The following is a 26733-nucleotide window of genomic DNA, read 5'->3' as shown; positions in this document are numbered from 1 at the left end:
AGGGGTGCTGCAACTTTCGATTTCCAATTGACTGATCTCCCTCCAAAGTTTATTCGACCACCCCTTACATATGAAATGCCTCTGGAATAAAATAAATGAACATATTTCATTAAATTGAACCCTTAGGGAATTTACTATAGATAATGCTATACGGTTGCCTCTGACTTAAAAAGTGAAGTCGAAATTTCAATTTCCTTTCTAATGAAGATCCGGAATTATCTAAGGGGAAAATTCAATCTCTGGCGTGACGGGGTCAGTGGTGTGATTTTCTGAGTTCAGCCAGAGTCAAATTAGCTCTATATGGGTACCTGCAGAAATTTGGGCAAGGTAAGCAGGAAGGGTGTGCGGAAGCACAGGATGGCTGGCCTCCAGCCCCCCCATTGCACTTCCTAGCTGAAGGGCCACGAAACAGAGATCAGCATCGTCGGTTTGGACCTTGAGGGTCTAGTGTCGTCATACTTTCTTACTTACTAATGCATTCTGTCACCCTTCATTTGTCTTTTTGGCTATAAAACCGGTTTTTCTCATATCTTATATTCAGATCAAAAACTTGATTGTGTTCTGGCTAATTAACAAGTACAGAGAGTTCTTATCCAATCTTGTTGGTGAAAAGTCTTTCATTTTGCGTAACCTTGGCGTTTACTTTGATACCCAATTGAAATTTGATAAGCATGTTTCGGAAATTGTAAAGAATGCAAATTATCGTTTATCGTCTGTAAGGAGAAGCTTTAGTAGGCTTAACCTTCATAATTCCTTACTACTATACAAATCAATGGTCCGCCCTCTTCTTGAGTATAATACTTCTGTTTGGTTTCCATTAAGTTTAACGGATGAGCATAGGATAGAAAAGGTTCAGAGAAGGGCCACTAGATTGGTCCCATACCTTCAGCGCCTTTCCTATCCGCAGAGACTTTCTAGGCTTCAACTCCCGTCGTTGAAGTTTCGTAGACGTCGCAATGACCTTGTAAATGTATTTCGTATAATTAAAGGAGTGGATGATGTTGATCCAAATTTATTTTTTAAATTTAGCCATTATCACTCTACTCGTCAGAATGATTATAAATTATATCCCCCAAAACCACTGAAAAAAATTGGTCAATTATCTTTCGTTAGTAGAGTTGCCGGACCATGGAATGGTTTGCCTTTGGAGGTTGTCGAGACAGAGAGTGTTCGAATTTTTAAGAGTGCATTAGTAAATACGCCTTTTTATTTAGACGCTTTTGCTGTGTAGTTTCGTGTTATTTAGAAGTTTTTGCTGTTTAGTTTGTCGTTGCCAATTTACTTTAGATTAGTATTATGATTTTGTGTTTTTGCGACAAGCATTGATGCTTACCGCTATTCGTAATAATAAATAAATAAATAAATAAATAAATTTAATTTAGCTTTTTTTTTGGTTCGTCTGATTCAGTCTATCTTCTGTTTTGTTAGATTTACTTAAAAAATGTAGTTTTCCTTCTTTGTTCTGAGCACTGAAGATGGCTGGGTGAAGTCCCAGACAAAATATCTGCTTTTGTCATTGTCGCTTCTTTTCTGTAAAACGGCCAACATTACCCTCTTTTTCACGGATATTTATTTTTCTTGTTTGTTATGTGTCAATCCTGCTTGTAGCTCTTTCTGTCTTTACTGTCTTTTCTGTCTTTCTGTCTTAGTCCACAGAACTAATATAATTTTATTTCACCTAATATTTCACCATTTCAAAATTCTGATTACCTGTGCTATAATTTATAATACATTTTATTGTTTTGATGACAAGAGACCGAAGTCAGAGAGCTGACATTTTAATATAGCTATACGCAAAAAAAATTAATAAATCATATCCAAACGTGTTTTTGCCAACCTGTTAATCAGAAAGTCTTTATGCACAGTGTAGCATATTTTGAAGCTGTGAAAATCTCAACGCGTCGTAATATATGTCAGTAAAATACGTAAATTACGGAAAATATGTAAAATAGATAAAATACCAATTTTACAGGAGTCCGTAAAATCACGGTAAAATACGTAAAATACACAATTTTACCGTGACCAATTTTGCTAATTAAAACACTAGCATTAAGATGATTCAAAAGATGACTAGACTTCCATAATTTTTAAGCGTCTTCTGAAAATAGGGTTGGCGGGGGCTAGGCGGCGTTTAATGTCGGCAGTGTGCAATTATCGGTCGTTACTAGACTGCCAAGACAAAGAAATCAATCTATTGTTTCTACTTGCTCACTATTAATTATTACATTGATGGGATTTGTAGTGTCCTGACATGATTAAGTTATAATTTTACTTTTGTTTACATTAATCTGCATCCCAAACGACTTCGTTACTTGAGAGATCCTGTCTGCCTGTCTTTGGAGTTTTTGGGTGGTCGTAGCTGACTGGTCGTTATAATCAGAGTACGCTAGTTTGTCGAGAAGGATCCCACCTATTTTCGCCCCATACTCAGTGGGTATCAGGGAGAGAATGGCATGCGAGAATAGGTTTAACAAATGCGGGGATATGATGCATCCCTGGAGGATTCCGGAAGTTGTCAAGAATTCATCAGACAGCCCATTGGTAGCCAGAATTTGGCTTTTGAACTGACAGTACATGAGCTCAACGATTTTGACAATCTTATCTGAGACACCATAATGCTTTAGAACGTACAACAGACCTTTCCTCCATATGAGGTCAAAGGTGTATGGAAAATTAATGAATGGTTGACAGAACTAAATATTAAACTCAATGTACCGTTTCTTCGGTTGGCGAACAGTAAAGATCGGGTCGGAAGTTGAACGTCCTGGTTGAAACCCAGCTTGACACTAGTCAATAACATGAGTGGTGCTTGTATTCTATGGAGGAAGATCTTAGTCAGGAATTTGGTTTGGCTTGTCAGTGCAGACTAAAGTACATATTTCTTTCAAAAGAATGTTTTTAAAATTTTTCGGCTAATATAGACGAAAATCATTACCTACTATTCACTATGATAAAAAGTTTTGAAAATAAAACAGAGAACCATGTAATAAAATACCTCTGGTCCACCCAAATATTGCTTTTGCTCAATAGCTTCTGGGAATGGATCTTCAACATATTCATTTTCTGGATAGTTTTCATTTTCGGCATAGTTTTCGTCAAATGCTTCTTCAGCATAATTTCCCTTAAACGATGCATTGTAATTATCTGCAAGTAATGAAAAAGTATAAATCCAATAAATTGAGTCACCAGCCGCGCCCAATTTAACAAGCAAAAAAAGGAACAAAAAGATTTCCTCCAATAACGCATATCTGGGGACTCTTCTCCACAAATTTTTACGAACATGTGAGCAATTATGCAAAAATTTGCATTTTTCATTTAACATGATTCACAGTGCCAAGAGAATCAAGTGCTCAACACATCACTTTGTATTTGTCTTGATTTAATTACTAAGTTTGAACAAACTAGACACTTCACTAAATGAAATAGCACCTTTTGAGAGCCGCTTCAAGATGAACGTGTGGTGCCAAACGAAGCCGTTTTTTAAGCACCCTTCCATAAAAGTTTAATTTTTCTGGTAACCAGTGTGAGCTGTATTTCTTAGTCCCATTGTCATATTCTGGATATAATTGGGTGGAGCCCAGAGAGCTCTGCCAACTTCATACAGTGAGTAGGCCTGCTGTTGATCAGGTCTTTGTACCACTTGAGCAGAAAAATAATCAAACTGGGTAGCCTACAAGAAGTCCTTCTTTGAAGTAAAAGATCAATTAGACTTTTCTAGCACACGAGAAGCAGATCCTACTGAGGAAAAGGTTCCAACAAAAAATCAGCTAAAAAAAAATCTCAGGATACGAAATCTATCAACTCTCTGGTAACTTTTTGTTTTAAAGACGAGGTCTCAAACACACGAGTACTTTGATCAAAAGATAAGCAATTCTTTTGTTCTAAATTCAGTAAAGCTCTCTATTTAAGCCTCTTAAAATCAAATTAAAACCTTTTTATCGAAAGGAAATAATGAGTGACATAAAAACCTAAAACTAACAGAATTTATTCCATGTATGAAGGGCTGCTCCTGCTGTAAGGGTTTGAAAATACTTGTATTTTAATTCAACGGTCAACGGTCCTTACGGTTGAACGGTCGTTCTTAAATAATTTTGTACTAAAGTGTTAAATTTAACGTTAAGAGCAAGGTGTTAAGAAGGGGGCACCCCCCTCATATTCAGAAAAGTTTCTGTTAAGTTTAAGTTTTAATGTCACTCTTTACTTTCATTTGAGAAAAAATGTGGTTAGTAGGAGCTTGGTATGGAGCTTGAAACTTCTGCTGTAGAGTTCTCTGATACGCTGAATCTGATGGTGTGATTTTCAAGATTATATGACTTTTAAGGGGTGTTTCCCCCTATTTTCTAAAATAAGGCAAATTTTCTTAGGCTAAACTTAAAAAACCTTATATGTTTAAAATCAATATTAAAATGCAATTCTTTTGATGCAACTATTGTTATAAATTTTTTTTAGAGTTTTTCGGTTACTATTGAGCCGGGTCGCTCCTTACTACAGTTCGTTAGCATGAACTGTTTGATAAAAAATAGAACAAAACATGTGTAAATAAAGCATTTATTGAACTATAGCCAACTAAAAAACCAAGAAGCTACAAAGTTTTATGGAGAATTATATCTGGATTGGGAGAGACATATCAAGGCAAATATAATATGACAGCATTGTAAAAATCCAAATTGAAAAAGTTCCAGTTGATACTTAATAAACATGCAAACTTAATAATAATACAAATGATTATGTCAAGTTCTTGGTATATTTTGACTCCACTATATTTTCATTCATTAATTCTAGGTCAGACAAGAAACTTAGTTGTGTTTTAAAAACCGAATTTCCCTACCAAAAGTTTCAACTATAGAGATACCCAAAATGCCATTAGTGATCCTCCCACTCAAACAAGTGAATTTGTTTTTATTTTTTATACTAAAATTTTGATACCTAAACAACTTAATAATCTCTGTCCAACCTATGATAAAAAAAAGAAATAAGAAAAAAAGACAACTAATACCATCTCCACGAAAAGATCCAGATCCTGGGTTTACAGGATACCTTGATTCCATATTTATATCTAAAAGAGGCTCAGGGGGCGGGGGCGGTGGCAGACTACCTCCAATATTGCCCTTTGGTAGTGGGCTAGTTGTAGAAAACTTCAATTCTGCATGAAAAAGGGAAAAGTGTTAATGTAAATAAGGGGATGCCCAATATGAAATGACTTAATATGATCAAATCAACGTAAAAAGAAGAAATAAAAAAAGAAAATATTTTTACCACCCATAAAAACAAACGAGGGTGTTATAATGGAGTAAATAAGAGCAAAAAGAAAAAATGCAATATACATACAAGAACACAAATAAAGCTTAAACTAACACTCAATCATTCCTGGCAAAATATAGCCTACGAGACTGACCAAACTTTACAAAACATATTTCACGAAGACTCTCATTGCTGTCCATCTGCCATTATTCAACGATTCTGGCTTAGGTATGGAGTTCAGGAAGCTCAGTTCATCGTGTAAGCAAGTTAAACTTTTCTGACTCTGGTTCCCGGAATTTCTGTTCTCTTGGCGGGCGTCTAATTTATCTGCTAGATAACCCAGTTGAAGTCTTGAGTGTTTTTAAATGATCCTGAAGGCATTCTCCTTTGATAAGTAGTAAACATATTTCTAATTTGAAGGAGCTTACCAAGCGAGATTACACTTTTTGATCCTTTCATTGAAAACTCAGGGTCGATGTTCATCAACTGGTCAGTTGAGACAGACGGCTTGCAATGGAATGACTGACGTAACAAGGCTATGTGAGGTCTTATTGAATGTGAAGAACGAAATGCTTCTGAAGATATTTGGATATAAGATGGGGTAATCAAATCGTTCGTCTTGTAATACCAATATTTCGCATACCATCAGTAATGACCTATCAAGGAATCAAGAAATGGGTCCTTGAATCCCAATTGACTTATATAGGCCAGAAAGCAAAGGACCTCAGTATAAGATGATGGGAAATATTCTCAAGTGGATCCCTTTATTTTTACTCACGGTTCAACGTCTTTTACAGGTCTGTAAAAATTATACAGCTGATTTATGTACTTTGGCTCCTTGTACTTCCAGATCCAAAGGGCATATTCGCCAGATTCCATGGATGACCCAAGGCCTTCTCAAAGACTGGTGAAGAGAAAATAGCATTTAAAAGCATCACAAGTTAGCAAGTTCATCATTGAGTACCACTGCTGCTTGTCTTCGGTATTTACAACTCTAAATGAATGATTATAATAATTTCATTTGAAAAACTAAATTGCTCTATTATTTTCAAGATTTTTTGAAATCCGGAAGGGATATTGAGAAAACTTGGCAGGAACTCAGTCTTTAAGCCTTCATCTCCACCTTCTTGTGTCCCTCCAATTTTGTGGTTGATGGTTTCATTGTGCATGGTTAATTGAATGTTGAACAAGCATTTATCTGTTATTCTGCTAATTTTGGGAAAATCAACTGCTTCGTCAGTCACATCTTCTGCTTCCAAAACCATTTTTGCTTCGCTTCTTTGTCCACCTTATTTGACGTCAATAGCTCTAGAGCCAGTTTTTAAGGCAGAAAAACTAGAATCGCTAATGGATTCATCACCTGCTGACTCTTATTGTAAACTCATCCCAGATTGTAAAATTCAAACTTCTTTCTCTTATTTTGTCTTTGATAATGAATAAAAATTGAATTTTTCCAAGTCCACTTAAGTCCGCCCGAGAGCTTGTTCTACATAAGACTGAACCTCAAAGTGACCAGGCTAATCCTTGCCCAACACCATTACCTTCAATACTAAATAAATTTTCGTTTGTAAAACCTATGCTTCCCAGTGTAATTTCCTTAGTGAAACCGACAAACTTTCTTTTCATGATTTTTAGTTTAGGTTCCGAGCTAAGCACTCCAAAGAGCAGACATTTACAACTGTTTTGGATTTCGTAAATTCGGCTCCTGATTTTGGCTTGATTTCTGCAGCTGTTTTTACTGCTACTACTACTACTACTAAAAGCTCACCACACCACCAAGCCACCTGAGGCCAAGATAGCTACACACACCCCTCTCCCATCCCAATCTATTCAACCTCTTTACACCCTCCCAGGAAGTTCCTATTTCCTTTAAATCCATCCTCCATCCCCAGCGCGGACGACCTGCTTTCCATTCAGCCCTAAACAGTTGGCCAAAAAAGACAGTCTTCGACAATCTGTCATTCTTCATCCGCAAAGAGTGCTCACAACCTTTCTATCATTATAGCCTTAGAAAGTGGGATTGAACCACACTTTTTGTACAGTCAACTGTTTGAAATGCAGTCAGTTACCGGGGTAATCAGAAAAATATGTAGGCAATTTCTCTGGAAAACATCTAGCAAATCTTCGTCCGCTTTTCGGAGCGCCCATGCTTCAGAGTCATATTTGATCATTGTCCTCTCTGTAGCTTCCAAAATTCTAATCTTGGTTCGCAGACTTATCTTCCTATTCTAACAAACTTTTTTATAACTGTAAAAAAATATACCGAGCCTTGGCTATTCTATTTGTAACATCTTCACAGCTCCCACTGTTTTTACTAATTATACTACCAAGGTAAGTGAAGCTCTCCACCTTACCAATCTTTTCGTTACCCAACGCCACCTTTTCATCTTCACTTATTTCTAGCCTTAGTGACTAAGTCTTCTTAACTTTAATTTATAAACTTATTCTAGTACTCTGAATTCGCAAAACCTCAAAAAGTTCATCCATTTTGCTTACACTTTCATCTAGAATGCTTAAATCATCAGCATAATCTAAGTCCAGGAGATTCTTTCCTCCCCATTTGATTCTATGGTCTCCCATTGCTTTTACTGTGCTCCTTGAGACAAAATCCCATCAAAACGATCCATATAAAAGGGGATAGAACACAACCCTGCTTAATTCCTGATTCAATACAAAACCAGCAGCTAACTTAATTTCCTACATTAACCGTAGCAGTGTTATTCTCATACATATCACAAATCACTTTAATGTATTTGTCTGGTATACGATACAAGGATAAGATCTTTGCTAAAGCTCTTCTATTAACAAAGTCGAACGCTTGGTCATAATCAATAAAACAGAGGACCAAAGGTGTTTGATAACTCAGGCACTTTTTAATTATTAGCCTAAGAGTAAAATCTGGGCCACACCTCCTCTACCTTTTCTAGAACCGCACTGTTCTTCTCTTATAACTTTGTCTACAACATCTCTCAGTCTAAAAAATATCCTATTACTAAATAATTTGTTACCTATAGAAACCAGACTAATACCTCGATAATTACCAAACTAATTCCTGTCACCTTTCTTATACAACCGTATAATTGAGGTTTTCCTAAAATATATAGGTACTTCCCTTTTTTTTAAATCACGTTTCTAATCTTCAGTTACTTATTTCTAACCTCAGAGCCACCATATCTAATTAAATCATATTAATATATGATTTATAATCAAATTTACCACACTATCAGCACCTGGAGCCTTATTATTTTTTAATCTTTTTAGTACTGTCGCTAATTCTTCCTCACAAAACAAATCTTTCTTCACGTCCAAGGTATCACAATTTTTTTCATTTTCCTCTATATCTTTTCCTGCCACTCTATCTCGGTTTAGCACAATCGCATAATGTTCTACCCATCTCTCTCTAACTCTTTCTTATCACTAATTGTGGTCCCGTTCCCATTTTTCACTCGGACAAGTAGGGATTGATTACCCCCTCTTAATTTATCAACATGCCAGCAAAAATTTTACTATTATGTCGTCTAGCTGCAACTTCGAGATCCTCAGCAATTTAATCCAAGGCCTGTACTTCACGCCTCCTTAGTTCATATCTTAATACTTTCTCCACTTTCTTTTACATTCCTTTTGTTTTTGTAATTTGTAAATTATAAGCCTGAAGTTTGCAAATTACAAAGCTAAAATGAAAATTCTTGAACTAATAACCAAGCAATCAAAATTGCAGCACTATCATTCTAAAAAACAAAAAAACGAAAGACTCGTAATTACTAATTGTTATATTTGCTACATTCTAAAATCCTTTCAGAAACGCACCCAAGTTTTACCTCATCGTTTCTTAGGTTTATTCGTTGCATCTCAAAAATTCATCATCAAGGAAAACCAATTTTTAGTAACTGAATACAACAGATTAACCAAACACTACTGCACATGGTTTCTATAAAGCAGCACTCAAGTCTATGTGAAACCTGAGTGAAAACACTGACATCTAGCATTACGCAAAATAATCACAAAGTTGATCATAATTATCTGAATAAAAATTTTAGTCAATTTTTTTTACTTCTTATTTTTTAAATCTTTGCATTGAATTGGGTTAAGCACCAACGACTGCATACTTTTTTTAAACTCTCCATACCAGATGAATCCCAAATATATTGTGATTAATGTGACATAATTGAAGGCAAAATAAACAGTTTATTTTAAAATTTTCAAAAAAAAATCCAGATGGGATCCATATAGCAGAGGGCCTCTGTCAGAGACGGAAATAATCAATTTTATGTTCAACTTGGAGATCCGCAGAAAAGAAAAGAGACATAGCAAGAATAAATGTAAAAAAATATGTAAAATTAGCTTGTTCTTACCCAATCTGTGGTCTAGCAGGATGAGTGGAAACTTGGCATTCATGGCTTTGTTTACTGAGTTTATATGAGCGAATTGTACTATGGCATATCCATTCATACAGGAAACATCTATAAGGAAAAGTTCTAGTAATAAGCTGTCATCAAGAAAGTACCTGCACTAAGGGGGGAAAACAGGGTGCTTTTTAAGGTCAAGGATTTCTCTAGAACCAAAGTCGTCATTTTTTTAAAAAAGAAAAAATTAAGAAATATAAATTAGAAATTACAACTTCTCTTGATAATAACCACCAATTCCATTCAAGGTTGCCATGACATACCCTACTTGTTTAATTAGATATTTAATTTAGTCACCTTATCGAGTTTGGACCCTATTTTCTATTTCTTAATGCCTCTTATTGTGCATATTACTCATGCCTAGTTTATTGATAGCTTTAGTGGTTAATTTTGGTTGATCAGAGTCAATTTCTCCCAGAGTCAGTTTCTCCCACAGCCAATTTTTACGAAGTGAATGCCCTTCTTAAATGAATCATAAATTAAAGAAGGTTACCATCTGAATTAAAGATTTAAAATTCAGAAGAAGTTTTTACTTTTTTTTCATGGAAGGAGACTGCTTCAAACAATGTATGTAGTTTTTTTTTAAATCAGATTTTAAAAATGAAAGGCTTTATCATTAAAGCCTTAGTCGAAAATGGAGCATCTTAACACCCCCAGCTCCTCCAAAGAGACCGGCTCTGTTCCAATTATGTCAATCACGTATCTAGAACTTGTGCTTATTCTTCCCATCAAGTTTCATCCTGATCTCTCTACTCTAAGCATTTTCCAGGATTTCTGTTTCCCCCCTCCAGCCCCTCATGTCCCGGATCCAATTCGAGTCGAAAATAGAGCATCTGAGACATAATATCCTTCTATTTATCAAGTTTCATTTATATCCAATCACCTATTCGTAACATAAAGATACCCCAATTTTCACGTCTTCCAAGAATTCCGTTTCGTTTATAGCAAGCAAATTATCTGCGGTTGTAAGAATCATTAATCTCATTGTTCCCTATGAGTGCCAGCCAGTTTTTCATTTGTAATCTAAGATCCAGAATCGAAAAGACCATCACTGGAAATTGATCAATATGATAATTCAATAACAGAAGCTCATTCTTGCAGGGAATACATTATGATTTTAGATGACCAAGACCAGAGTTCCATTGACCTTTATTCCTCTTGAACCACCCTTGGCAAGAATGAAAAGGCGGATTTCTCTTCACTAGAATTGGGCTATATGTGCTTCATCCCCCCCCCCCCGCCGGTAGTGTGAAAAATGGCTTTTTTGTCTTGCTCTTCTTTGGCTTCCCTCTGGCTGCCACTCCAGGCCCATTCTCGATTATTCTACCTTTTGCCATAAGGATATCACGATGTTTAAATATTGGTTGTTGCAGATTAATTTCTTCTATTAAAATGTTAGAAAAAAAACACGCGCGAATAATACGCAAAATTGATATAAATATGAAACAATAGTTTGGTTATAACAACGAATTTATTAACTGAATTGATACCAGATATACTAGGAAAGGTGCTTGTGATATTGAAGCAGTTAAACAGTGAATGTGCATCAAATAAGAATGGTGGCAACAACTATGAAGCTCTAAGGATTCTATGAAGATGTGATAGACCTGATTAAAACAGCAGCAAATGCTATAACAATAATAATAGTTTATTTACTAACCATTTATAAAAGACTACAATGGAGCAAGAAAAAAGAAATAGAAAGAAATCAGACACACGATGAATTTAAGTTATTATTATGTCTTTAGGTCTTGGTACCTAAGCTAATTAATAATAATTAATTGGCATTGTTACCACTATTCCTGTTAGATGCTCAGTAGCTATGTGCTGCTCACCAATAGCCAAGCTTTTTAAATATTTGGTAAAATCTACTCACGAAATAAATATATAACTCAAACAGCATTTTGTCTTTTTGCTTCAAACATGTGTAAAGGAAGAAAAAGCACAAAAACCTTGCAACACAGTAATGTTTTCAGTAAGGTATTACAAATTAGCAAGTCTTCATTGAAGGCGCACCAAAAAACGTTAACCCTTTAGTAAACAAACCACACCTTACACTTTTATTGCCAGGAAGGGGGGAGGGGAGTGGTCTTTGCTGCACGTGGAACCTCATCCAAAAAGAAAGCGCTTTTTACTTCCTTCCATATTTTCACATAATTTATCATTTAGGCATTTTTTTTTTATTTGTCCCCTCCTCAAATAAAGGTTGGCTGCTACGCCACTATGCACCAAAAACCAAACTCATTGGCTTCTATTGAGTACAAAATACATTTTCCTCTTAAAAACCGTTATGTCCAAGTAATGGACTGTTTGAATTAAAATAGCACATTTTTGGAAAAGGTATAAAAAAACTTTTTAGTTTTTGCTACAATATACTGTATAAGCACTCAATGTTCTGCATGTTTGCTTAATATGTGTGACAAGGATTGTCAATATGTTCAAAATTCTCTTTGGCTATTGGCACAATAGTATGTTGCTTTGAATAAAATATATAAAACCAAGGATTAGATACCCCTAGAATGGAATAGGAAAATTTGTTGGCAAATTCCCAACAACAATTCTTTGATGTACATAAGATAAATCAGAAATTTCAACTGAAAAATTCCTATAAAAAAAGGATATAAAAAGGCTAAACGTTATCATTGGTTAAAAACTTAGAAACCTAAGCTGGCAAAAAATATTACTGTGCTAACTAATACTTCTTGAAGATAAATAAAAAAAATACAATGAAGATGTATTAATTACTCATACTTTCTATTTGACCAAATTGACTCATAACGTTATTCAATAGGTTTGGATGGAAGCTGAGATTACTTGTTGGCAAATTCCCAACAAAAATTCTTCGATGCACATCAGATGAATCAGACATTTCAACTGAAAGATTCCTATAAAAAAAAAAAAAAAAATATAAATTTTAACAGTCATTTCGTTATCATTGGTTAAAACACGAAGTTAAATCAGTTCAACTATGTAAATTCCATAGAAGATTGCCAAGGACTTAGAAAGAATTTTTTTAGAGTAAACTAATGTCCTTCAAAACTAATAAAAAAATATCTTTTTCACAAAATTTAAATACTTTGTTGCTAACTCTTGATAAGAACTTTAGATTAGAAATTTTTTTCATGAGCCTTGAAACTTGAAAAATTTAAGCTAGTCAGGCACAGTCAAGACTAGTCTGGAGGCCAAGGATCTTACAAGTCTTGAGAATAACTTTGCAAAACAGGAAGGTAGAGGGGTCACCATTTACGCAAGAGCATCCCTCCAGGTAGGTGCCTTTGATATAAATAGTGAGTATGAACCCTGGGTAGAACATTTATGGACAACAATTAAGCTTCATGATAGCCAACTTGTAATTGGATGTCTCTATAGAAGCACTAGTGCCCCCTGCCAAGTGAGATCAATAAAAGTACTTACCAGCTCTGTTGACCAGGTTATGAGGATTGCTACCAAAAATGTAACCATAACAGGGGACTTTATGCTACCCCAGGTGCAATGGACTGAGCGTTATGCCTTAGAAGAAGCAGATGGTCATATTAACTCATTTCTCACATGCCTACAGGATCACTCATTACACCAGGCAGTTAATTTTCCCTCTAGGTATTAAGATGGGCAAACTCCAACCGTTTTTGACCTTGTATTAGTAAGAGACCCAGAAATGATTGTCAGTATCAAGCCTGAACTACCATTTGGAGCGAGTGATCATATTACAATTGCATGTCGGCTTAGGTTGTTTCCTAAGAAAAATCAGTATGTAAGACATGTGTATATGAATTACAACCAATTTCGGCGAGAATTATCAAGAGAAGATTGGTCATTCATCAAGAATGCAGATACTCCTGAATCATGGGATAAAGTGAAAGATATTCTTGTATCATCTTATGACAAGCATACAACAATTAAACCAAGAACTTTTCCTTTTCTCACCTGTGATATTAAACTGAAAATCCAAAAAAAAGAAAAAGCAGTGGAAGCCAACCCAAGTAAATTATGATAGATTTAAGCAACTCTGTAATAAGGCTCGACTGCTTTCACAAAAACTTACAAGAGATTATGAAGAAGCAATTGCAGATGCTGCCAAACCAAATCTCAAGAAATTTTGGAGGTATGCTTTCCTTTAAAAACCCGGAAGACATTCAGTAACTGAGCTATCTTTTGATGAAACATCTAATGCCAGCCCTAAAGAAATAGCTGAGACACTGAACAATCCGTTTCAAAAAGCCTTCACTGCCCCAGATAGAGATCCCCTTTCCAATCAACCTAAGTACACAGTTGAGAAACTAATGTCACAAATTACTGCCAGTAAAGACGACGTTGAGGCTAGACTGAAAAATCTGAACCAGAACAAATCTATAGGACCTGACGGAATACACCCTCGAACATTAAAGGAAGTTCATCCAGAATTGTCATTGCCTCTTTCAGTACTTTCCAAAAATCACTGGATACAAAGATAGTGCCTTGGGACTGGCAGAATGCTAATATCACCCCTATCCACAAAGGTGGCAGCCGATTAGACCCATGTCATTACTGCCCTATTAGCATTCCATCTATTGTTGGGAAAATTCTGGAAGGAACAGTAAATACTGCCATTGTCAAACGCCTCACCTCCAACAATCTTATTACACAGAGTCAGCACTGATTTAGATCAGGACGATTCATTGATACAAATCTGATCGACGGGTACAATTTTTTCAAAGAGCTCCTAGACAGAGAAATCCCAGTAGACCTCATCTTCCAAGATTTTGCCAAAGCATTTGACAAAGTATGTCATTGTTAACTACAGGCAAAATTAATTGCAATCAGGGTAAGCCACGAGGTTGTAGAGTGAGTCATGGCATTCCTGAAAGATAGAATGCAGAGCATAAAGGTGCACAAAGAAAACGATTAGTTATGTTCCACAGATAGTACTGAAGTGGAAAGTGGAGTCCCACAGGGAGCAATCCTTGGTCCAACATTGATTTAACATCTGTATCAACGATACTCCACAATCTGTCATAAATAAAATGAACCTGTATATCGATGTTCCGGAAATCATCAGCCTGGCAAAAACAACAAAAGGGCAAGACTTATTACAAGCTGAACTAGACAAACTCGCTGATTGGGCAAAACTCTGGAGGTTAGAATTCAACATTAAGAAACGCAGGACAATTCATTTTGTCAGAAAGATTATGAAGGGTCAGTATCAAATGTGTGGAATAGATGGTGCTGGGCAAATGCTTGGTTTGTCCCATACTGAAAGAGACCTGGGTATACTTATGGATGATGAATTAAAGTTTGACCAACATGCTCAGTTAGTTGCCTCCAAAGCACTCCAGACCCTGGGAATAATAAAAAGAATGCTTGAACTCAACCAGTCAACAAGAACTAGAGGACACACCAAGAAGCTGTACTGCAAATGAGCCAAAACCAGACTACAGAACAACTTCTTCTCAAACAGAATCGTGGGGCTCTGGAGCGCCCTAAACAAAGGAGCGCTCTCAGCCCCTAGTGTGGATGCCTTCAAGGGAGCTGTGGACAAAGATTGGTCATCCAAGCCATGGCTTTGAGAATGGGATACAGTTGACACAATAGCTCAGCATCTTGACTAAGCAGCACCTACAGGATAATTCTTCATTTGCTGGACAAAGTGATTTAAGATAATTTAAGGTAACTTAAGATCACAAGTCAAGATAGAAGATCATCTTACTGGTAAAGATGAACTGGGCATGCTGCTAATTTAATGATTCTTAGCTCACTGAAAGATTTTTCCCAGTCAGTTCCAGCCTTTCCTACTTCCTAGGAAGTACAACAAATTCTCTGCACAGCACAGTAAACCTGCAAAAACTGTTGTGCTCAGTGAAATAATGACTTTATTTTCATCGTGATATACTGATACATAATTATGTTACTCTAATGGTATGTTTGGTAAAATACTAATAATGTCACAGAAGAACAAAAATAAGATATTAATCACTAATTTAGGAAAACAGTCTTCCTTTTCTCCTTCTGTCTTTCTTCTTCTTTTTTTTTTTTTTTTTTTTTTTTTTTTTTTCTTTTTTTTTTTTTTTTTTTTTTTTTTTGTGTGTTTGTGCTGTTGCATTGGTGATTTCTCTTTTCATGATATATATGATGCATAAGAGAATACTAGAAAGTCTTCAGGCTAGCAGCACTGATGAATTGTTTTCAATGAACACTGGCATCTTGTACTCTCTAGAAAGTAGCCTATTGCAAGAAAGTCTAGAATACTCTCTAGCTCAAAATTTTTGAAAAGCCAATGGGCTGATTTGAATAAGGTGGCTTTACGTTCCAATCCACACAAATACCAGCCTATCCCTAACATAATCTTCCAATAATCCCCGGGAATTCAACAAAAAGACATTGAACAAAGGTTAGCTGTCAAAAATCAAAACATTCTCTTAAAAGGGCAAGTTTAGGACTGAAGCCATTCCAACCATAATCATGTTACCACCTTGAGCATCCATTCCCCTTAAACATACTCAGAAAGCTTCAACTTTCTTAATGTCCTTCAGAACCTTCAATGCCTTTTTGTGACATTCTAGGATCAGTTGCTTGATACATTCATCCTTGAGAAAAAAAACAACAACAATTAATAAACAAGTAAACACAAATCCAAGACCATCTTTCTTAGGGAGAAAAATTCTTATTAAGTTTAGTCTTACAGATTAATGCTTATGAGCATTAGAACATTTTCCTGATTTTCATAAAAGGGGGAATCACCCCCTAAACGTCACAGTATCTTAATGAAAATCACACCACCAGATTCAGCATATCAGAAAATCCTACTGTAGGGATTTCAAGCTCCTATCAACAAAAATTTGGTATGTTGTATTTTCTTGACATAATGAAGATTGCAGGTGCATTTTCTTTTTCAGGGGTGATTTTATTGATCCAGTGGTCCTAGAATACAGTGAGAGGGCTCATTCAAACAAAAGCTAAGAGTTCTAGTGACCCTTTTAAGTGACCTAAACTATTGAAGGGCAACTAGGTCCCCTCCTCTGCTCTTTTTTCCTCCAAAATTGTCCAACAAAAGTTTTAAGATAGCCATTTTGTTCATCATAGTTGAGGAGCCCAATAAATATGCCTTTGGATATAACATTTCTCCATGGAGGTGAACCAGATTTCTAGGGATTATTTAAAAAACGATCAGAAATTAAATAAAAACTGGATTTTTCTACTGAAAGTATTGGCATTTCGCCATGGAGGTGGGGCCAGATTTCCAGGGATTATTTAAAAAACTATCAGACATAAAAAAAACTAGTTTTTTCAACCAAAAGTGAAGACCAATATTAAAACTTAAAATAAACATAAATTATTACATATATGAAGAGGGTTTTTCCCCAGTCCTTTCCCCCAGGGGAAATTTTTTTCCCCTGGGATTTAAAAAAAAAAAATTAATTTATTATTTTTAATATTTTTTAGAAAAATATTAACCTGCATTTTAGGTTAGGAGAGGGACGCATTTTTTGCTGAGGGTCTTTCCACACTGAAATATTCCATGGGGAGGGAGGTTTAAAGGGGGTGAACCTGCCTGGGGAAATTATACACTGGAGGAATTTGCAGGAATCCCTATACAAAATCCTTTTTCTATGTCTTGCTTTCTCTTTTCTGTCTCAATTTTACACTTGGAGTTATTATGGGTAATTGTCCTGGGTAAATTTTCACCAGGGTTGAATTGTCTAGAGGATATTTCTATTGGGATGACATTTCTCCATGGAGGTGGGGCCAGATTTTCAGCGATTATTTAAAAAACATTTAGAACTTAAATAAAAAACACATTTTTTCAACTGAATGTGAAGAGCAACATTAAAATAAACAGAAATTATTACATATATGAAGGAGGTTGTCCCCTCCTTAACACCTTGCTCTTTACACTAAGGTTTGGATTTTGTCCCAACTCTTTGAGAACAACTCCTGAAACACAAGGGTCGTTTAATTGAAACAATAAAAAGCTTTTTTAAAGTACTACAAATCATTAGCATGAGAAAAGAGGTGTGAGGAGGAGGGAATCCCTTTTGTACACATAATAATTTCTGTTTGTTTGAAGTTTTAATGTTCCTCCTTACTTTCAATTGAAAAAACTTGTTTTTTTTATACAATTTTTTATCAAAATCAATTTCTCTTTTTCAGATGTTTTCCCCTTTTTTATAAACAGGGCAAATTTTCTGAGGCTCATAGCTTTTGTTAATTAAGTTTGAACTTTGTCGGTTAACAGTGGTTAACTGAATTTACATTTTGGAATCAACTCATTCAAGAAGGGCATCAACCAGTTCATATAATTGACCTACAAATAAGTGAACATACAGCTTGATGCCATTTTTTATGCTTTTTCCAAACACAACAGCTTCTTTTCTTCCAAATTCAATTTTAAGCTCTTTTTGGGCCCTTGAAAATTAAAATTTTTTTCTATATTCTTAAGATATAAAAATGGATGAGAACATTTGTTTCAAACTTACTATTTCATGATAAATACATTTGGTAAAAGCTGTATAATTCTTGAACTTTGATTTGTCAAGACTAAGTTGAATACAAGAAATTCAAACAATTCTGCCATGTTTTCTTCTTATTCTGTTAGACTACTTAAAAACTGTTAATCTCACCTATATGTCAAAAAATACCAAAGCCAACAAAAGAAACATGGTGGATGGAAAATTGTTCTGAATTTTCTTTACCCAACTTAATTATGACAAATCAATGCTTAAGGATTATATAACTTTAAAAAAATGGATTAAGTAATAAAATAGTAAGTTTTGAAGCTGATATTTTAACCATTTTTGAACAAATAAAAGAAAGAAGGAAATACTCATTTTCAAGGGTCCAAAAAAGGTTTAAAACAGAATTTGCAAGAATAGGAATTACTATATTTAGAAAGTGCATAAAAAATGGCATCTAATGGTATGGCCATTTTATTGATATGGCAATTATATGAACTGCTTAATATTGGGTGAGCAACATTTGACTATTAAAGTCATTGGTCCTTTATATACTAAGCAACAAATGTTGTCATTCACTCTTATATAGCAAACACTATAAAATCAAACAAGACAATATTATGGTTCCTATAAACATGGAGAATGATAAAAAGTTTTCTGCATGACTTTTTAAACATCATAGAGAAGTATGAATAAAGTTATACAGATGACCTTTTGGTTTTCTCCTTTAATTTATATGTCCCACTAAAATGTCATACAGAAGAAATTTTATTACCCCACAAATACATAGAGAAAACAATAAAATGTCATACATGTGGCTTTTTATAGCCTGTGCATGGCTTTTTATAGCCTATACATGATTTCATGTATAGAGCAACCTAAATACAGTCATACAGATGACTTTGTACCTTGTATTACAACAGAGTAGCCTAAATATAGGCTAGCCACACAGATGATTTTTTGGTAATAGAAAATTTTTTCTTTATATTGGAGCAATAGAATATTGTCAATTATTACTTTTTAGAATACAGTTATAAAGTCATAATATCATGGTTTCTCCAGTTATTTAGAATGATAAAAAGTCATAAAGATGAGTTTGTATGTCTAATTCTTTTACAGAGCAAACATAAATAAAGTCATATAGATGACTTTTCATGTTTCATGCTATTATAGAGCAAACATGAATAAAGTCATGAAACAACTTTTCATACAACAAACATGAATACAGTCAAACAAATGGTAATTATATATTTCTACTTCTAGAGAAAAGATGATCATTACTTTTGAAAATTTAGCTGAGGCCAACAATGACCCCATGACATGAATCACTGTAAAGGAGCTTCCACAAATGAGCTTCATAATCACAATAGTTTACAAAAACACTGAAATTTCATGGTGGGTGAATCCACCAGTCAAATCAAGCAAACAAACAATTTTACGCAGATTTTATTAATAAATGTCAATTTAAATTGTATTCTGTTTTCAAGTAGGCTTTGTTGAATATTTATTAAATATGCTAACAGGTGTCTACACTTTATTTGATTCCAAACTAAAGAGAGAATGGGTTATCTAGTTTAAAAAAGGTATCAGATGTGTTTAGGGCTGTCATCTATGGGGGGAGGGGAACACCTCCAATGTTTCTGGTCACTCTGTAAAAAAAGAAGTTGGTTTAACTGTGGCACTTCATGCCATGGTTTTTCTGATGCCACTAAAATTCTTTGTCCATTTCAATACAGACCACAAAAATGCTGAAACGTCATTTACAGGGACTTCAAACATGGTTGATAAACACAGCAGTTTTACCAACTCTTGCCATAAATTTTACAGATAGTGCCACAATTTTCAAGTTCGTTAAATAAACAGCATTAAAATAATGATGTGATATGTACCAAAGTCTAAATCTTGGTTGGTAAATGCAGTGGTTTTACAGACTTGTGCAGTGATTTCACATACAGTATTTGAAACAGATATTATGCTAATTTTTGACAAAAACAATCAGTAAAAATGACCAGTCTGTTGGTCTCCCCCCCACCCCAAACATTTTGGCTAGTAACAACCCTAGATGTGTCAAAGATTTGTGATGTGAAAAATGGTGTTAAAAATTGCAATAAAACTTAAACTTCAATAAAGAAAGCAAGAGATGATGCATTAGAATATTATCCTAAATAAAGTCATACAGATGAATTTTTACCTTGTAGTATAATAGAGTAGTCTAAATAAAGAAAATGAAACTTTCAGGGACGGGTCTACAGGCTAAAGTATGTCCTGAGAAGGTATTTCGAAGTACCTACCTCCACTACTTCTCTCTCTAGAGGGCCCTGACCTTTGATGACCTTCAAAAATATGTGTGTTATAAAAGTGAAACCTTGTAAAATAGATCTTCTGCTTGAACGAAGTACAACAAAATTGTTTTCAACTTCACAACTTTGTTCTATTGTGATTTATAAGGTTTTAAAGACATGCAAATACACTTCCTAAATTTTGAAAAAAAAAAACGTTGATATGGCTCAGAATTCTACTCAAATAACAGGAGTCACACATTTTCAGAACTTAAGGCAGAGAAAAAGCAACTGGTAACTGAAAATTAAGGTAAAATGTTGTTTTGTCAAAATTTCAACAGGCATATACCTGTCATTTAGGCAAATTCCAGGAATCTCTAGAGGGAGAAGGAGTGGACATGGGTACTTTAAAATACCTTCCTGGGATATACTTTAGCCTGTAGACCCATCCCAAAAAGTTTCATTTTCCTATCCCAACCCCTTTCTGAGATAGCAAGAAGTTACTCAACTAGAATTTTACCCAACTTTTAAGTTTGCCCCATAGAAGAGGAGGGTCAACCAAGAAACAGCATAATTTCCACTTAAGACAGCTTGTTAAGAAACTAAACAATTGCCTTAAGGTTTAAGGAAAAAACCAGAAAAGTCACCTGTAAGACTTTATTCATACTACTCTAAAATAAAATGATAGCCTATATTAAAAAGTCATGTGTTTGACTTAAATCTTCATTTGAATAAAATCTTCATAAAAATTGATTGCTTGATTTGATGGCTAGATTCACTTACCATGAACCCTTAGTGTTTGTGTAAACTACTGTGGTTATGAAGTTCATTTGTGTAAGCTCCTTTACAGTGATTCACACCACAGGTAATTGTTGGCCAAAGCTGGATTTTCAAAAATCTTTAAGCAATGACCATCTTATCTCTATCAATAGAAATATATTATTATATAGGCTATATAAAATGTATACAATGTCATTTGTATGACTTTATTCATATATTTATTCTTACATTCTTTAGTGGAGACACCTTTCTATTTGGAGTTTTTGATGTTTAGTTATAAGTTGATCTTTTGGTTATGAGTTCTTGTTTAAGTTTATGAGTTTTGGATATAGGCCCCAAGTTGTTTTTTTTTCTTCTAACATACCTTCTTCTAAAATTCATACATGTTGCCAGTGTTGCTAATTAGGTTATTTCTTGTTTAGTGTCTAAACAACAAGCATTATTGCTTACCATTTCATGTATTAATAAATAAATAAATAGGCTGAAATAAAAATGTGATGTACAAAAAGTCATCTGTAGCAAATGACTTCATCTATGTTTGCTCTATAATAGCATGAAGTATAAAAAGATATCTGCATGACTTTATTTATGTTTGCCCTACAATAGCATTAGGAATAAAAAGTCATCTGTATGACTTTATGTATGTTTGCTCTAAAAAAATGAAGTATAGGCTACAAAGTCATCTGTTTGATGTTCATCATTCTAAATGATTGGAAAAAGCATAATACTGTCTTCTGTTTGACTTTATATGGCATTCTATATACTAGTAACTGGTAAAATTCTATTGCTCAGATATAAAGAATTTTTTTTCTATATTATCATATGTAGGTAACCCTTCAATATTTACCCATTGATCTTGACTGGACAAATGCATGATGGAAGCAGGGCTTCCACTTCAAAATTGTCAAAAACATTTTATCATAGCCCAAAACATGAGAACATTGAAACTTGAAAAACATGAGATTTCACATGAGAATTTTCTTTTGTTTGTTTTGAATTCAGTGTTCAAACAAAACTCAAATTCGGCAGCAGATCATTATATCACTCACTTCTATTTAAACTCAGCTTTCAACTAATAGGCACATATTCTGCACTCCTAATAGTGTCTGGTTTTTACTCACTGGGGTTTGGTGCTGCACCTACAAGGGAGATTCACCTAATTACCATATCCCATTTACTTCTTACTAGAACCTGACTCCCAAACAAGTTTTGGGGAGTCTACAACAAGGAGGAAAAATTAGCCACTAATGAGCCCGAAAATGGGTGAAAGAAGTCACCAGCAAATAAAAAAAGCATATATAGGAATAAAACAGAGTATCATCAGTTAGTTTGCTTGTTACTAAGGAACACAGCTAATATCAACTTCCAACTTAGATAACAAAAATAAATCATCAGACTAAGGCTTCATAATAGGCATTCCCCTATATTCTTCAGAAGTTGCACTGGCTTTTACCATTTTAAGTCTCTTCCACAATAGAGGATTATCCACCACTGATGGTCCAACCCTCTTGAAGCCACTCTGAGACTGGAAACATGCACCTAAAGATTCAGATGACAGAGAGTTTCTATTGTCTGTCTTGATGTTTTATAGAGTGCTGAACAACCTATCCACCACACCATTTGAAAAAGGAAGTGAAAGAAGATACCTTCTAAAGGTTCTTAAATTTCAGTGACCCACAAGGCATTTTCATTGACAAAATTTTCCACTTGAACAGCAGAGGACTTTCTAGTAGCTTAAATGGAACTTCTTGTGTACTGATGTTCCTCAACCCACTCTCTATTCTCTTCTTGTCCCAGTCTGGACTGCTGTAAAAGTGGAAGAATGGTAGCAGCATATGTGGTTCCATGTTTGTAGCCTGACATGGTTCAAGCTTGACCAAGTGCTTAAATATAGGGGCTGAAAAATCAAACCTAATCTACACTTGATTAATAAACTCCTGGTAGAACTACCTTGCTGTTCTGTGAACAATTTGGACATTAGCATCCTGTATGTGAGGTTCCTTTTCTTTGACATACTCTCAAAGAATTGTAGCTGCCTTAAAGCCAATATAGATATCCTTAATTGGCAAGTATCCAATTTCAGTGCTTACATCCAAACACATTATGTCAGATCCTTTGATATAATTGGATAATATGAAAGAAGAAGCAAAAGTATGAAGCAGCCCTTCCATTTCTATTTTGAGTTTGAACATGAGAGGGTTTTATGGCTGGAAGGTCTTATTGTATTCTTCTTCTTTTATCAGGAATATGAACCAGTCCAAAAGTATATCAAAATAATCCAGAAAAAAGGGGCTTTTGAACTTCCAGGTTTTCAGAATTTTGGGGAATTACAGAAAAAGATGAGGGGGGCTGTACCCTGGTCACCCATTTCAAATTTATGCATGGCTCAATGTTCTGGACTCCCTTTTTCCTCCACTCCCCCTGTGATTTCTGGTCTCCCCAAAACAGACCAAATTATACACATTTGAAAAGCAAAATATAATACACTTTTAATACATTTTGAACACAGTGACTTAAAATTTAAACATATTGGCACTTTGAAAACAGATTTGTCCCTTTGAAAACAGATTTGGTATGGCCTGCTTTGGCCTACATCTTAAAAGCCATCCTCCTAAATTGTGAAGCCAATTTTACTGGCACTTGAAATCGTTATTTTGATATAGACTAGGCTATTAGTCTGACAAATACCAAATGTCTATAAGATCTGTAAGAATAGTGTATTTGAATTTGTACTATAGAATTCTTGAACTGGCAACAGGTTAAGAACTGGTTTTAAGTTAAAACATGTTATTTTGGTAAAGAAACAGATAATAGAAGCATAAAAGCTGCCTAACCCCTTAGAAGTGGTCAGTAGCCTACTTCTTGGGTTGCACATGTGCAGGCATGTATAATTGTCCAGTTCGAGTAAACTTGGTATTTACCCTAAAAAAAAAACTTTCATGTAAGGTAAACCACTTCCTTATTCTACACAAATTATCCAGTGAACCTGATCTGGTCAAATCAGATGAAGTTATGAACTAAGAATCAAATCAACCCTTTTTTGAACACAACAGTGATCAGTGACAGGACAAGCTGCCGACTAAGTCATTAATTAAGGTTCGCGGGATTGAAATTCCCCTTTTATGGGCAATAAAGACATATTTTGCAATTTGCCAGAAAATTGCAAAAGATCATAAACTTCAAGTTGGACAGAGCTCAAATCAACAGAAATCGGGAGATTATATCAAATGATGGTAAACATGAGAAAATAACCTGAATATCTCTAAAAATGGGAGAAAAACATGAGACAAATTTTTTTCCCATGAGAAATCTTCCAAAAACATGAAATCTCATAGGAAAACATGAGAAGTAGAAGCCCTGGATGGAAGCTATCAAACCTAGATAAAGTCACACACCCAGAAAATTCTCGGTAAAAGATTTAACATCACCTTATCTCGCAGACCAACGCTATTTAATTTGGCAAAAATTAAACTAAAAAGCAGAATATTACTGGACTATTTTGCTTCTCATTCTTCTAAAAATGAAATGGTTCCGCAATGCAAAAATACCGGCTCTCTGAAAAAATGCATATCAGCCAACAATATTGAGAATCATAAAGAATTTACGAACGCGCTATTCACACCTTTCCTTGGTAAAAGTGAACCTTCACCTTCTCCCTCTTGGATTTTCCACAATCTGGGCTGTTATTATTTAAGCTTCTCTTTACACGGAAGCTTAGATTCTAGAAAATTTGAGAAGTTAAGACTTGCTCTTAATAATGAGTTGCCCCCATTTCATTCAGACTAAATGCCTAGTCAGTGTATTGGAGCTATTGGAGTTCCATATTGGAGCTATTCAATATAAAACAGCACAAGTTGTTGATGATCCTGGGAAAATCAAACTTACTTCGCAAAACCAATTTAAAGTTTAAGAACTAAAATCTTCTTCAAGACTGATAAGTACTTAACAACCAAAATTCTTAATGCCCTTAAGGACTAATTAGTACTTGTTTAGCAGGTTAGAAGCTCAATGATGCTGAAATTACAGTGGGCTTTTTTTGACTTAGAAATTAAAATGTAAGGAGGTTTCCTTGCTGCTAAATATCTTTGAATGGTTGAGCCTAATTGGGAATTATTGGTTATGGGGCCATCTCCCGAATATCTTTGCTTTGGACAAGCTATAAAGGAGTTTTCTATTGTTCGGTAAATGACGACTTATACTTATTGACGACATGACTGCCTGTCCATGGATTATTCTTTATGGTTGATTGTGTGTGGATATGCTGTTTGACCTATGTGATTGTATGGATGAGTAGGGTTAAGGCCTCATTCAAGTGCTGGTCTATATTAATCACTAATTTAGGAAAACAGTCTTCCTTTTCTCCTTCTGTCTTCCTTTTTTTTTTTTTTAATGTGTTTGTGCTGTTGCATTGGTGCTTTCTCTTTTCGTATATATATATATATATATATATATATATATATATATATATATATATATATATATATATATATATATATATATATATATATATATATATATATATATATATATATATATATATATATATATATATATATATATATATATGAATATAAAAGTAAGTAATCAGATTAACTCCCGTATTACCCCCGGATTAATTTCCCGTATTACCAAGCTAAGGTATGAAATATAGAGATACTGAAATTTTTTTTATTTTTCTACCAAAAGCTTCACCATTCAACTACAAAGGGGGTTCTTTCAAACAATTTCAGGGTGACACTTCCCCCTTGTGTTTAGGTATGATTGTTACTCTTAACACACTATTCGTCTTTTTTTTTTTTTTTTTTTTTTTTTTTTTTTTTTTTTTTTTTTTTTTTTTTTTTTTTGTGTTTGTGCTGTAGCATTGGTGATTTCTCTTTTCATGATATTATTCCAGGTTGGATCCAGTGCTGGTGGAAAAATTTTTTTTAGTTTTCTCCCCGACAGACCTTTACCCTGGTCCAGGTTTTTAACCTGATATTGTTAATTATTGGTGAGATGGCACTTATGCAAATTTCATGTTCTTTCATCTTTTTGTTTTTGTATTTATTGGCCTATTGACCTATTGACCTTGGCATGTTTTTTGGACTATGATTGTTGGATTTTGATTTGGATGTTGGTTTGTTTTGGATTTATTTTCAATAACTTTTTATGCAAGAAAACACAAATATTAGCCTCGGAACTCGGAACGATTTTTTGAAAGTTAGTAAGTGTAAAAGTCGTTGTTTTCTTTGTCAAGATCATTTTGTCCCACGGACTTCTGTTAAAAGTACATTGTATAATAAAAATTTTGCATGCAAGTTACGTGGTAATGTTAATTGTAGAACAACCAATGTAATTTACCTATTAGAATGTAATAAATGCTGCCTACAATATGTGGGGGAAACAACTAATAATATATATAAAAGATTTTCTGGACACAAGACAACAGTTAATAATGAAAAAACTAATAACTATCTAGTTCAACATTGTAGTAAGGGTAAATGTTCCATATCAGATATAACTGTCACAATTTTAGAAAATTTAGAATTAGAAAATTTAAATAAAGAAGAGAAGAATAATAGACTACGTAAACAGGAGGATTTCTGGATCCATACTCTTGGTACA

At 34.5% G+C, this 26733-nt stretch overlaps 1 protein-coding gene across 3 annotated transcripts in view; it reads right to left on the bottom strand.

Moving 5' to 3' along the window:
* LOC136033149 (nuclear receptor coactivator 5-like) overlaps window positions 1-24674 on the bottom strand; it is a 48362-nt gene extending 23688 nt beyond the window's left edge. Inside the window, exons 1-5 of one of the 3 annotated variants that reach the window (XM_065713798.1) lie at window positions 24620-24674; window positions 12396-12529; window positions 9594-9701; window positions 4997-5143; window positions 2996-3144 (exon numbers count right to left, since the gene is read on the bottom strand). In XM_065713798.1, the coding sequence (XP_065569870.1) occupies window positions 2996-3144; window positions 4997-5143; window positions 9594-9701; window positions 12396-12529; window positions 24620-24639 (558 nt within the window). In that variant the 5' untranslated portion in view covers window positions 24640-24674. Of the gene's footprint in view, window positions 1-2995; window positions 3145-4996; window positions 5144-9593; window positions 9702-12395; window positions 12530-21357; window positions 21377-24557 lie in introns of those variants that run through there. The other 2 variants (XM_065713800.1, XM_065713799.1) reach the window with 2 other exon arrangements.
* Between the last annotated feature and the right edge of the window lie 2059 nt (window positions 24675-26733).

This window comes from Artemia franciscana, chromosome 11 (assembly GCF_032884065.1).
Source record: "Artemia franciscana chromosome 11, ASM3288406v1, whole genome shotgun sequence".
Taxonomy (NCBI): Eukaryota; Metazoa; Arthropoda; class Branchiopoda; order Anostraca; family Artemiidae; genus Artemia; species Artemia franciscana.
This window is presented reverse-complemented; position numbering and strand designations above follow the sequence as displayed.